Below are 13,044 nucleotides of genomic sequence, written 5' to 3'. Positions count from 1 at the left end.
AGGTTCATGACTCCTGGGGTTTCTCTGCTTTACTTGCCTCATACTATAACCCGGCCTGTCTCTTAGGTCCATTCTGCATTTTTGTATCCATTCATCAGTTCTATTTGGTTTGCTTGTTTTTGAGCCTCATAGTTTGTAATACTGCTGTTTTGTACAGTCAGTGTTCATGTAAACTGATCATGTAGATATAATAGTAAGGCTCCAGTGGGCTTACTGGGTGAGACTGGAAAGGCTTTAGAGAGGAGGTGGCATTCGAGGTACGGCTTGGAAGGAGAGAAGCAGGGAAGACTTTCTTGTCCATGGTATCCTGGAAGGATAAAGGAGTGCGGTGTGTCCAGGCAGTAGGGAGAAATTTTGTATAACTAGAAGTGTATAAAAGAAGGAGATAGTTTGGGAGAGGAGTGTTGGAAAAGTTGCCTTGAAATCATAGATACAGTGTCTCCAACCTCTTTTGTATGTATTGGTTTGGCCAAAGAGTTGGCTCAGCTTTTTGTGTGCGATGTGACAGAAAAACCCAAACAAACGTTTTTCGCCAGCCCAATAGAAACACAGTATGTCATAGGCGACCTCCTCATGTTCCTCATTTTAAAATCTCTTAAAATAACTGCTATTCATTTTTCCATTTAATGATTCCAGTACTGACAATTACATCTTCTTTCACTTGCATGTCTTCAGATAATCTCCTCCTATGCATCACCTGATTTTATCCTAACAATATCTAAGCGACACGAATCTGAAAATGCTATCCTAATATTGAAAAGTGAGGAAACTGAGGTGTGGAGAGACCCCATGATTTTCTCACAGTCACATGGCTGTGCTTGAATGGATGCCAGATCTGATTTTCAATTCCATATACTTACTGATCTCACTGGTGTGTAGATAAGCATTTTGTCCTTTTCCCCCTCAAATTATTGCATTTTTCTTTTCTCTATAGGACTTGGCTTTTACCCTGGAAGAGAGGCAGCAACTGAACATTCATGGCCTGTTGCCACCCTCCTTCATCAGTCAGGATGTCCAGGTCCTTCGAGTACTTAAGAATTTTGAGCGTCTGAACTCTGATTTTGACAGGTAACATGTTCCCGAAGGTGATTTTTTTATGTTTCTCTGAGGCAGCTGTCTAGTTTATGTCTTATTAGATGAGCAAGTTTAAATATTTAGTGCTTTAGAAAGAGTAGTCAGCTTTGAGGAAGATTTGCCTGTAAATACAGTAATGTTTGTAAAAGAATTTATCCTGTGTAGGAACATCTGAAGAAGATAAAATTTTCTTTTCTAAACTGTATCCACAGAGAAATGACTTTTTTCTCCTGTGACAGAGTTGTTGCTCTCAAGGTCAGTTACGGGGAGATGCCATTCCAGACTAGGTGAAAGTGGCTTTGAGTCAGACCTCAAGTACATTTTAGGTGAAAGTGCACTGTTCAGGTTTCCAAGTGTGGCTCCAACACTGTTCAGAGTTTAGGTCACTTACTTTGTCTGCAATCCAGTTTCCATGTTTATACAAGGGTAAAGGTAACATTGTTCCCCACCTTTGGAATTAGCCAGCTGAAGCTGAAATCCCAGCTGTATCTCACGAGCATTGGATCGCTGAGTAAACCGTTACAACCACTGCCATGACCACTGCATGTGTCTCACTGTTTTCTTTGGACTCTTTTTGTATTAAAATGTTGCATGCGTGCATGCTAAGTGGTTTCAGCTGTGTCTGATTCTGTAACACTGTGGACTGTATATCACCAGCCTCCTCTGTCCATGGGATTCTTCAGGCAAGAATAGTGGAATGGATTGCCATTTCTCCTCCAGGGGATTTTCCCGACCCAGGGATAGAACCTGCGTCTCCTATGGCTCCTGCATTGCAGGTGGATTCATTACCACTTGAGCCACTAGGAAAGCCCCTTAAGGTGTTAAACCCACCTAAACCTCAGTTTTTCCATCTCTGGGTTGAAGAGAATAATAGTTACTTGAAAATGTTATTGTGAAGGTTAGAAGAGAGAGCTAACCCAGTATCTAGTAAGTCTTCATAATAGGGTTCTCCAGAGATACAGAACCAACAGGATGTATATGTGTGATTATATACATAATGAGAGGGGGAGGGGTTTATTGATTGATTACTTGATTTTGATTGTTAAGAATGAGCTCAAGTGGAGGCTTGGTCAGTCCTAAATCTGCAGGTAGACTGGCCAGCTGGAGCCCTGGGGAAGAATCTGATTCAAGTTCAAAGGCTTAAACTATTTTTTTGTTGAGGAGTTAGAGGGAAGGTCAGTCTTTGTTCCATTAAGGTTTTTAAATGATTGGATGAGGCCCACCAACATTATGGAGGGTACTCTGCTTTATTCATAATACACCGATTTAGATGTGAGTCTCATCCAAAAACTACCTTCACAGAAAAGTCCAAAATAGTGGACCAGATATCTGGATACTGTGTCCCAGCCATGTTGACACATAAAATTAACCTCTCCTTTTCAACTTGGAAGCCATGACTTTCTCCTTAAACTAAACTTAATCTCTGCATAAAGACAATAAAAAGGTCATACTTGAGCCTAACATGATAGAACTAGCCCAGGAAAAACTGAAAACATGCTAACACTTTAACCTAAAAGAGAATGTAAAATCCTAAGGATATATTTACTTTTCTCCTTGATATCTTTTAACTTTAATACTATGATGTAAAGTTAACAATACATTTGACCCTTGAATCACACAGATTTGAATTATATGGGTCCGCCTATATGTGGATTTTTCTCAATAAATGCATCCTACAGTACTTACACAATCCATAGTTGATTGAATCTCTGAATGGGAACTACACTTGTAGAGGGCCAACTGTAAGGTATACCTGGATTTTTTGACTGTGTTAGGGTTGGCACCCTTAACCACCACATTGTTCAAAGCGTTCAGCTCAGTTCAGTCGCTCAGTCGTGTCTGTTCAGTTCAGTTTAGGTGCTCAGTCGTGTCCGACTCTTTGCGACCCCATGAACTGCAGCACGCCAGGCCTCCCTGTCCATCACCAACTCCTGGAGTTCACCCAAACCCATGTCCATTGAGTCGGTGATGCCATACAACCATCTCATCCTCTGTCGTCCCCTTCTCCTCCTGCCCTCAATCTTTCCCAGCATCAGGGTCCTTTCAAATGAGCCAGCTCTCCGCATCAGGTGGCCAAAGTATTGGGGTTTCAGCTTCAACATCAGTCCCTCCAGGACTGATCTCCTTTAGCATAGACTGGTTGGATCTCCTTGCAGTCCAAGGAACTCTCAAGAGTCTTCTCCAACACCCAGTTCAAAAGCATCAATTTTTCAGTGCTCAGCTTTCTTTATAGTCCAACTCTCACGTCCATACATGACTACTGGAAAAACCATAGCCTTGACTAGACGGACTTTTGTTGGCAAACTGTATTCAGGTACTATGATATACAGTCAGTGCATCTTATGTAACATGATAAAGGGATAAAAGGGAAAAATTATATTTGTTTATGTATCTTTGCATATGTATTATACATATTTATATATGCACAGATATATATGTATTTATGTACACACAAATGTATTCATAACATAGTAAGGAAGAAATACTCATAATAATTGCACTCCTCATTTCTATAGCTGGTCGTATTATCACAGCTGATATTTATAACTGTCTTCTTCCCCTACCCATTTCACATTTCCCTTGCTTTCAGCAAGTACTTCAGCCAGTCTTGATTCTTCCCCTGGTAGCCAAATTTTTAATTCTGAAGGGTCTGGCTCATTAGTAGTCCTATCGGAATTCGGTATTGTAGTTTTCCATTGACTTTAATTGTGGGGAGCCCCTAAGGGATCTCTTGTATTCCAGACATCCTTTTCCTTACCTCCATTATTGAGTGGTAGTCCAGTTTCCCTTTGGAGTCAGGATCGGTCACCCCCACCAGCACAGTAACTTACTTCTTTGCCTGTTGATTCAGAGGCATGTGGTACCCAGAGTGGTCAGTGGCGGTCTTAACTTCCAGTTCATTGGAATCATTGTCTCCCAGTAAGACATTCTTCCCTTTGGAATGAACACTTTGGGGCCAGCGGAGCATAAGATCTCAGGGACAGGAAGCAGGAATTGATAGTGGATCACTTGGGGGCTTCCCAGGTGGCTCAGTAGTAAAGAATCTGCCTGCCAGGCTGGAGTTGTAGGTTTGATCTCTGGGTCAGGAAGATCTCCTGGAGGAAGGAATGTGGCTGTCGCCCCCTCCAGTCCATGGGGTTGCAAAGAGTCAGACACGACTGAAATGACTAAGCACACACGCATAGTTGGGAATGACAGCGATGGTGCCACTTCTGTTTCGACCCCCCTTGATTCTGGGACCTGTGAATGCTGGCTGTGGGAGAAATAGAACCATATATTGGGCTCTGATTCAGAGCAGGTATAGCCTCCCAGAGAACCTTGCCCAGCTTTGCGACATGTTGCCCCCTAGCTGGTACTGTAACTGAATCTTCAGAAGGCCATTCCAGCATTCTGTTAAGCCAGCTGCTTTAGGATGTTGGGCAACATGTAAGATCAGTGGGTTCGATTAGCAGGACCCATTGCCTCACTTCATTTTCCCTGACGTGAGTTCCTTGGTCAGAAGCCATGCTGGGTAGAGTACCATGATGTTGAATGAGGCATCTTGTAAGTCCCTGGAGGGTAGTGTTGACAGGAACATTGTATGCAGGGAAGGCAAGTCTTCATACAGAGTGAAGGTCTATTCCAGTAAGAGCCAATGCTGTTCCTTCCATGGTAGAACTTGTCCAATGTAATCAACTTGCCACCAGGGAGTTTGCGGATGACCACATGGGACAGTGCGTATCAGGGGCTCAGTGTCAGTCTCTGCTGCTGGCAGTTTGGGCCCTCAGCAGTGTCTGTGGCCAGGTCGGCCTTGAGGGTGGAAGTTCATGTTGCTGAGCTCATGGGTACCCTTTATCCCTGCCATGACCACTTCTTTTATGAGCCTGAAGGTGGTAATGGGCTTCCCAGGTGGCACAGTGGTAAAGAATCGGTCTGCCAAGCAGAAGATGTGGGTTTGGTCCCTGGGGTCAGGAAGATCTCCTGGAGGAGGAAATGGCAACCCACTCCAGTATTCTTGGCCTGGAGAATTCCACTGACAGAGGAGTCCGTTGGGCTATAGTCCATGTGGTCGCAGTCAGACATGACTGAAGAGCACCCCTCCACACACACACAGGTGGTAATGGGTCAGCTGAGGAAAGGCTGACTCAGTTATTCATCCATGTGTATTTGCTTCTTAAACTTTACCATCCCTTCCATGTGTTTCTAAAGTCCTTCCTTTATTCTCTTTCATTTTTACTTTACATTCTTTTCCTGGGCCATTGTATCACTTGCCTCCTCAGAGCTAGTGACTTCGTAGTTTTATTGCAGAATGTCCCTCAAATACTGAGCATCAACTTAGTGTCAGGTGCTCTTTTCAATACTGGGATTAGAGGCAATGATCTCTGCCCTCATGAAACTTAGGTAAATTATTTTTGAAAAGTAGTAAATGGTAAAATAATGAATGAATTATTTAATATGCTAGAAAGTGACAAATGCTTATGAAAAAAAGAGAAGATGGAGTGTGGTAAGAGGGACTGAGAATGCGAGGGGGTGGGTAGGGTCACTTTTCATTGTTTAGTTCCATGGTCAGGATGGACTTCAGTGAGAAGGTGGGTTATGAGTGAGTAATGAAAGGCAGTGAGACAGTTAGCCATGAGGAGACTGAGGAGCAGTGTTCTTTTAGCTGGCACATTCAGGGACCAACAGGGAGACGTGTGTCTGGAGCAGGATGAGTGAGTAGGAGAACAGTAGGTCAGGAGAAGAAGTTAGGTCATGGAGGATAGATTGTTAAAGATGGATTATGGAGGCCATAGTTGTAAGGCTTTTGCTGTTTCTCTGAGTGAAAGAGGGGCTCATTCAAGGTTTTGAACAGAAGGTCAGCATGATCTGAGCTATATTTCTAGAAAACTTTGCAATGTTGAGAATAGAATATAAGAGTATTTAGGAGACTTACAGGCAAAAGATGATGGTGATTTAGATCCTGGATGGTAGCAATGAAGGTGTGTAGATTTAGATAGATCTTGAAGCAAAATCACTGCAGATGGTGACTGCAGCCATGAAATTAAAAGACGCTTACTCCTTGGAAGAAAAGTTTTGACCAAACTAGACAGCATATTAAGAATTCTGCAGAGACATTACTTTGCTGACAAAAGCCCGTCTAGTCAAGGCTATGGTTTTTCCAGTAGTCATGTATGGATGTGAGAGTTGGACTATAAAGAAAGCTGAGTGCCGAAGAGTTGATGCTTTTGAACTGTGGTGTTGGAGAAGATGCTTGAGAGTCCCTTGGACTGCAAGGAGATCCATCCAGTCCATCCTGAAGGAAATCAGTCCTGAATATTCATTGGAAGAACTAATGTTGAAGCTGAAACTCCAAAACTTTGGCCACCTGATGCAAACAGCTGACTCATTTGAAAAGACCCTGATTCTGGGAAAGATTGAAGGTGGGAAGAGAAGGGGACAGCAGAGGATGAGATGGTTGGATGGCATCACCGACTCAATGGGCATGAGTTTGAGTAAACTCCAGGAGTTTTGATGGACAGGGAGGCCTGGCGTGCTGCAGTCCATGGGGTCACAAAGAGTCAGACACGACTGAGTGACTGAACTGAACTGAACTGAAGCAAAGCTAGTTGTAAAGAATATGTCTGCCCGTGCAGGAGATATAAAAGAGGTTCGATCTGTGGGTTGGGAAGATCCCATGGAGGAGGGCATGGCAACCCACTCCAGTATTCTTGCCTGGAGAATCCCAGGGACAGGATCCTGGAGGGCCACAGTCCATGGGGTCACAAAGAGTTGGACATGACTGAAGCAACTTAGCACTGAAGCAAAGCCAGCATAACCTCGTAATGTAATAGAGATAAGTGTTAGAAAGCCTCTAGAGCCCAGGAGAAAACAGCAAAGAAAGAAAAAAAGGAATGATCAGTGAAAAGGGAAAATCAAGAGAATCTGGTGACCTGGAATTCAGGTAAAGAGAGTGTATGGAGCTGTAGGGAAAACCACTTGTGTCAAGTGTCCTAAAAAGTGTTGACTTAGCGATGATGATTTCCACATGGCTAGATCAGTGTTAGCATCATCTTTTAAAAGTCATCATTTTCTTCCCAGTTGTTAGTGTTGGGAGTTGAAATAACATCTATTTGCCACGGATTAGAATCCTTGTGTCTCTGACTCCAAATTCTATGCATTTTCAACTATTTCAGAGAATGAGAATCAATCCAAAAAGGCTGGTAGGACTATTAAGGACAGTTTTGCAAGATTATTCCAAGTTGTACCAAACAGTTTAAGTTTTACTGTATAAACCACTGAAGATTACAAGTAATATGATAAGGTTGATATTTTAAAAGATAATTCTGGTTCAGAAATGCCTCTAGAAAGAAAAAGACCTCTTGATCTAAATAATTAGAAAAGCCCCTTAAACTTTCTTACCTTAGTAATTTTTAGGGTCATTGTTAACATTCCGTAGTTATTTTCTGCTTGTCATTTTTCTTGGCTCTTCAGTACTGCAAATTAAATGATGAAGTCTTTGTATTTAGTTAGTTAAGTTACTGTTTAAACTTTATCTATAGTGGTATTTTTCATTTGTCTTTCATTTTAAAATAGGGATACCTGGAGAAGGAAATGGCAACCCACTCCAATATTCTTGCCTGGAGAATCCTATAGACAGAGAAGGCTGGTGGACTATGCTTCATGGGGTCACAAGGAGTTGGACAAGACTAAGTGACTAACACTAACAAATAACCCATAGGTGAAAGAAGAAACCAGAAAGAAAAAGTTTAACTGAAGGAATTGAAAATACAAAATTTAAAAATTCGTGTAATGAAGCTAAGGCAGTGCTTTGACTGAGATTTATAGAATTAAATGCTTATGTTAATAAAATAGGTATCAAATCAATGATCTACGCTTCTATTTTAAGAAACTAGACAAACAAAAACAAATCCAAAGTGAACAGTAAAAAGGAAGTGCCAAAGATTGGAGTTGAAATCAAATAAATAGAAAGCAGAAAATTTAATAGAGAAAAATCACTGAAACCTAAATATATTTTCCAGGAGATTAAAATTCTTTTGTGGACTCCCTTGCTCATAAAATAAAGTCTAAACTCTTTAACTGGAAAAAAAAAATAGGGATAAAGTCATTTAAATATTAAATAAAACTGTGCTGTTTCAGCCCTGATTTTAGTGTTTGAATGACACCAGCTCAGGTTATTGTTCTTTATTTTTTTAGATGATTAGGAATATTTCTTTATTTTTTTAAACTGCAACCTGATCCAATTTTTATTTTATTATTATTTTGGCTACACTGGGTCTTTGCTGTGGGGCTAGGGCTCTTCATTGTTGCGCACAGACTTTCTCTACTTGTGGTATGCAGGCTTCTCTAGTGAAGCACGTACTCTAAAGCATGAGGACTCTCTAGTTGCAGCGTGTGAGCTTAGTTGGCCCATGGCATGTGGGATCTTAGTTCCCTGACCAGGGATCAAACCCATGTCCTCTGCATTGGAAGATGGGTTCTTAACTACTAGACCACCAGGGAAGTCCCAGGAATATTTCTAAAGTCTTTTTTGATCAGATGTTTTCTATGTGACCTAAAAATTACTGTATGTGTTCAGTAGCTGAGTCGTGTCCAATTCTTTGCTACCCCATGGACTGCAGCACACCAGGCTTCCCTGTCCTTCACCATCTCCCGGAGTTTGCTCAAATTCTTATCCATTGAGTCGGTGATGCTGTTTAACCATCTCATCCTCAGCCGCCCCCTTCTCCTTTTGTGTTCAGTTTTTCCCAGCATCAGGGTCTTTTCCAATTAGTTGGCTCTTTGCATGAGGTACTCGAAGTTTTGGAGCTTCAGCATCAGTCCTTCCAGTGAATATTCAGGGTTGATTTCCTTTAGCATTGACTGGTTTGATCTCCTTGCAGTCCAGGAGACTCTAGAGTCTTCCTCAGCATCAGTTCTTCAGCACTCAGCCTTCTTTATGGTCCAACTCTCACATCTGTACACGACTACTGGAAAAATCATAGCTTTGCCTATGTGGACCTTTGTTGGCAAAGTGATGTCTTTGCTTTTTAATACTTTGTCCAGGTTTGCCATAGCTTTCCTTCCAAAGGGCAAACATCTTTTAATTTCATGGCCACAGTCATCACCCACAGTGATTTTGGAGCCTAAGAAAATAAAATCTGTCACTGCTTCCACTTTTTCCCCTTCTGTTTGCCATGAAGTCATGGGACCAGATGCCATGATCTTCGTTTTTTGAATGTTGAGTTTTAAGCCAGCATTTTCACTCTCTTCTTTCACCCTCATCAAGAGGCTCTTTAGTGTCTCATTTTCTGCAATTAGAGTGGCATTATCTGCATATCTGAGGTTGTTATTTCTCCTGCAGATTTTGATTATAGCTTGTAATTAATCCAGCCCAGCATTTCACATGATGTACTCTGCATATAAGTTAAATAAGTAGGGTGACAATTTACAGCTTTGTTGTACTCCTTTCCAGTTTTGAACCAGTGTATATGTTGTTGCAAACATTTAGTTTTATAAACAGCTATTTTATGACTGTGTTGGAATGTAGATCTAATTATGTCCCATTTCCACAGGTATCTTCTCTTAATGGATCTTCAAGATAGAAACGAAAAGCTCTTCTATAAAGTGCTGATGTCTGACATTGAGAAATTCATGCCTATCGTTTATACTCCCACTGTGGGTCTAGCTTGCCAACAATATAGTTTAGCATTTCGGAAGCCAAGGTATGTAAAGTTTTATTTTACAGTTTGTGTCTTCATTTATTTTTTGTCAAGTTTTTGCTACAATTAAAAAAATTATGTAATGAGATAGAAGTTCAGAAAAATCTACAACTTCATTTGGGCCCCTGGTGGCTCAGACGGTAAAGAATCTGCCTGCAATGCGGGAGACCTGGGTTCGATCCCTGAGTTGAGACGATCCCATGGAGGAGAGCATGGCAACCAGTTACAGCATCCTTTCGTGGAGAATCCCCGTGGATAGAGGAACGTGGTGGGCTAAAGAACATTAAATATAAATGTATATATGACATTTTAAAATACAGTGTTTCATTCCTAGATTTAAGATCATGGGGAAGTTATTTTTTATAAACCAATTTGTATTTCCTTTTACAGATACTAAATGAACATTTTTTGGGTAAAAAAGGTAGTTGATCATAACTAAGTTTGTCTTTGAGATAGTAATTGCCTCTATTATGTGTACATTTTGTAACTTAAAGATTTTAGATTTTCCTGAAAATAAGGAGTATTGTTATTTAGTCGCTAAATTGTGTGCGACTTCTGTGATGCAGTGGACTGTAGCTCATCAGGCTCCTCTATCCATGGGATTTGTGGGTTGCCATTTCCTTCTCCAGCAGATCTTCCTGACCAAGGGATTGAACCCAAGTCTCCTGAATTGGCAGGCGGGTTCTTTACCACTGACCCACCATAGAAGCCCAAGGAGTATATTATTTCCTAAATTCAGAGTTGGCATTAAACAGGCCCTTTTGTTGATTTCCTTTAAGTGAAATTGTAACCATCTTTAAAGATATGTAAAATATAAAATGTAGTTTTTTAAAACCATGGCTTTATCACATTACTTTAAATACTTTTGCAGCAAGGAACAATTGAAATAAATATTAATGCTTTTAACAGCAGCAACAACAAAAGCTCAAGTTGAATATTTATGTGCTGCTTATAGTTCTGAATTTAAAATAAGAAGAAATGTTTATAAGTTTCTATCACAAATATAAAAGCCTACTGTAAGTTCTGTCATTGAAAGGAATGTTTCAGAGGTAAGATCTGAAAGTTAGTAGATTTCACAAAGGTGTATTGATGTAGTGGTAATATTTTGCACATTTGTGCCAATTGCCTTTTTTATAAAGAAAATAATTAGCCACATTATCCCTTATATAAAGAGAATAATCAATTGTAGATGGTCTGTTTAATTTCCTTAATAGCACATATCTGTATTGCATTTATATAATGGCTATGTTAACAGAGAATTTTTTTTTCATAGAAAAACAAGAGTTAGAATTTAGCTGGTAACTGTATTATGATGAATAATTCTTTTTTGAGTATATAAATATTTTATTTTTAAATTAAGCAATGCTGCTGCTGCTGCTGCTAAGTCGCTTCAGTCGTGTCTGACTCTGTGCGACCCCATAGACGGCAGCCCATCAGGCTCCACCATCCCTGGGATTCTCCAGGCAAGAATACTGGAGCAGGTTGCCATTTCCTTCTCCAATGCATGAAAGTGAAAAGTGAAAGTGAAGTCGCTCAGTAGTGTCCGACTCTTAGCGACCCCATGGACTGCAGCCTACCAGGCTCCATCCATGGGATTTTCCAGGCAAGAGTACTGGGTGGGGTGCCATTGCCTTCTCCAAATTAAGCAATACATGTTCATTATTGAAAAATGAGAAAATACAAATATACAAAAGAAGTATTTTAAGAATACCTAGTTTCATGATAACAAAAAAACTCGATGCAATACTGTTTTCCTTATAGAAAGGATCATCTATATAAACTGTTGTTTACCTATCAGGTTATAGGTAGGTAAGTAGATAGATAGATAAATAGGAGGGGAGAGGGAGAGGCAGAGATGGGGTGAGATGTAGCACAGCATTTGTATCAAAATGCTCACACGTATTAATTTTAGGTGACGTATTCATGGTATTCTATCAGATTTTATGCAGTATTTCAAATTATTTTTTAATTTTTTTATTGAACAATAATTGCTTTACAGAATTTTTTTTTTTTTCTGTCAAGCCTCAACCTGAATCAGCCATAGGTATACATATATCCCCTCCCTTTTGAACCTCCCCCGGTCTCCCTCCCCACCCCACCCCTATAGGTTGATACAGAGCCTCTGTTTGAGTTTCTTAGCCATATTTCTTAGCCAAGTTCCCATTGGCTATCTTGCATATGGTAATGTAAGTTTCCATGTTACTCTTCCCATGTGTCTCACCCTCTCCTCCCCTCTCCCCATGTCCATAAGTCTATTCTCTATGTCTGCTTGTCCATTGCTGCCCTATAAGTAAATTCTTGAAGACCATTTTTATAGATTCTGTATATATGGATTAGAATACAATGTTTATCTTTCTCTTTCTGACTTATTTCACTCTGTATAATAGGTTCTAGGGTCATCCACCTCATCAGAACTGACTCAAATGCATTTCTTTTTATGGCTGAGTAATATTCCTTCATGTATATGTACCACAACTTCTTTATCCATTCATTTGTTGATGGATATCTAGGTTGCTTCCATGTTCTAGCTATTGTAAATCGTGCTGCAACGAACAATGGGATACATGTGTCTTTTTCAATTTTGGTTTCCTCAGGGTAGATGCCTAAGGAGTGGGATTGCTGGGTCATATGGTAGTTTTATTCCTAGTTTTTAAAGGAATCTTCATACTGTCTTCCATAGTGGCTGTATCAATTTACATTCCCACCAGCAGTGTTAGAGTGTTCCCTTTTCTCCACACCCTGTCCAGCATTTATTGTTTGTAGACTTTTTGATGATCACCGTTCTGATTGGTGTGAGGTGATATCTCATTGTAGTTTTGATTTGCATTTCTCTAATAATGAGAGATGTTGAGCATCTTTTCATGTGTTTGTTAGCCATCTGTATGTCTTCTTTGGAGAAACGTCTGTTTAGGTATTTTTCCCACTTTAGTATTGGGTTGTTTGTTTTCCTGATATTGAGTTGTGTGAGCTGCCTATATATTTTGGAAATTAATCCTTTGTCAGTTGTTTCATTTGCTATTAGTTTCTCCCATTCTGAGGGTTGTCTTTCCACCTTGCTTATAGTTTCCTTTGCTGTGCAAAAGCTTTTAAGTTTAATCAGGTCCCACTTGTTTACTTTTGGTTATATTTCCATTACTCTAGTAGGTGGGTCATCAGAGAAGGCAATGGCAACTCACTCCAGTACTCTTGCATGGAAAATCCCATGGATGGAGGAGCCTGGTGGGCTGCAGTCCATGGGGTCGCTAAGAGTCAGACACGACTGACCGACTTCACTTTCACTTTTCACTTTTAT

The 13,044-nt window shown here is 40.4% G+C and overlaps 1 protein-coding gene across 3 annotated transcripts in view; it reads left to right on the top strand.

Moving 5' to 3' along the window:
* Positions 1 to 13,044, top strand: part of ME1 (malic enzyme 1) — a 220,500-nt gene that overhangs the window by 32,107 nt on the left and 175,349 nt on the right. For all 3 annotated transcript variants that reach the window (XM_024996809.2, XM_059889821.1, NM_001144853.1), the window contains 2 exon segments: positions 935 to 1,068; positions 9,606 to 9,755. In XM_024996809.2, coding sequence (XP_024852577.1) covers positions 935 to 1,068; positions 9,606 to 9,755 — 284 coding nt within the window.

This window comes from Bos taurus, chromosome 9, assembly GCF_002263795.3.
Source record: "Bos taurus isolate L1 Dominette 01449 registration number 42190680 breed Hereford chromosome 9, ARS-UCD2.0, whole genome shotgun sequence".
In the NCBI taxonomy this organism is placed as follows: Eukaryota; Metazoa; Chordata; class Mammalia; order Artiodactyla; family Bovidae; genus Bos; species Bos taurus.
This window is presented reverse-complemented; position numbering and strand designations above follow the sequence as displayed.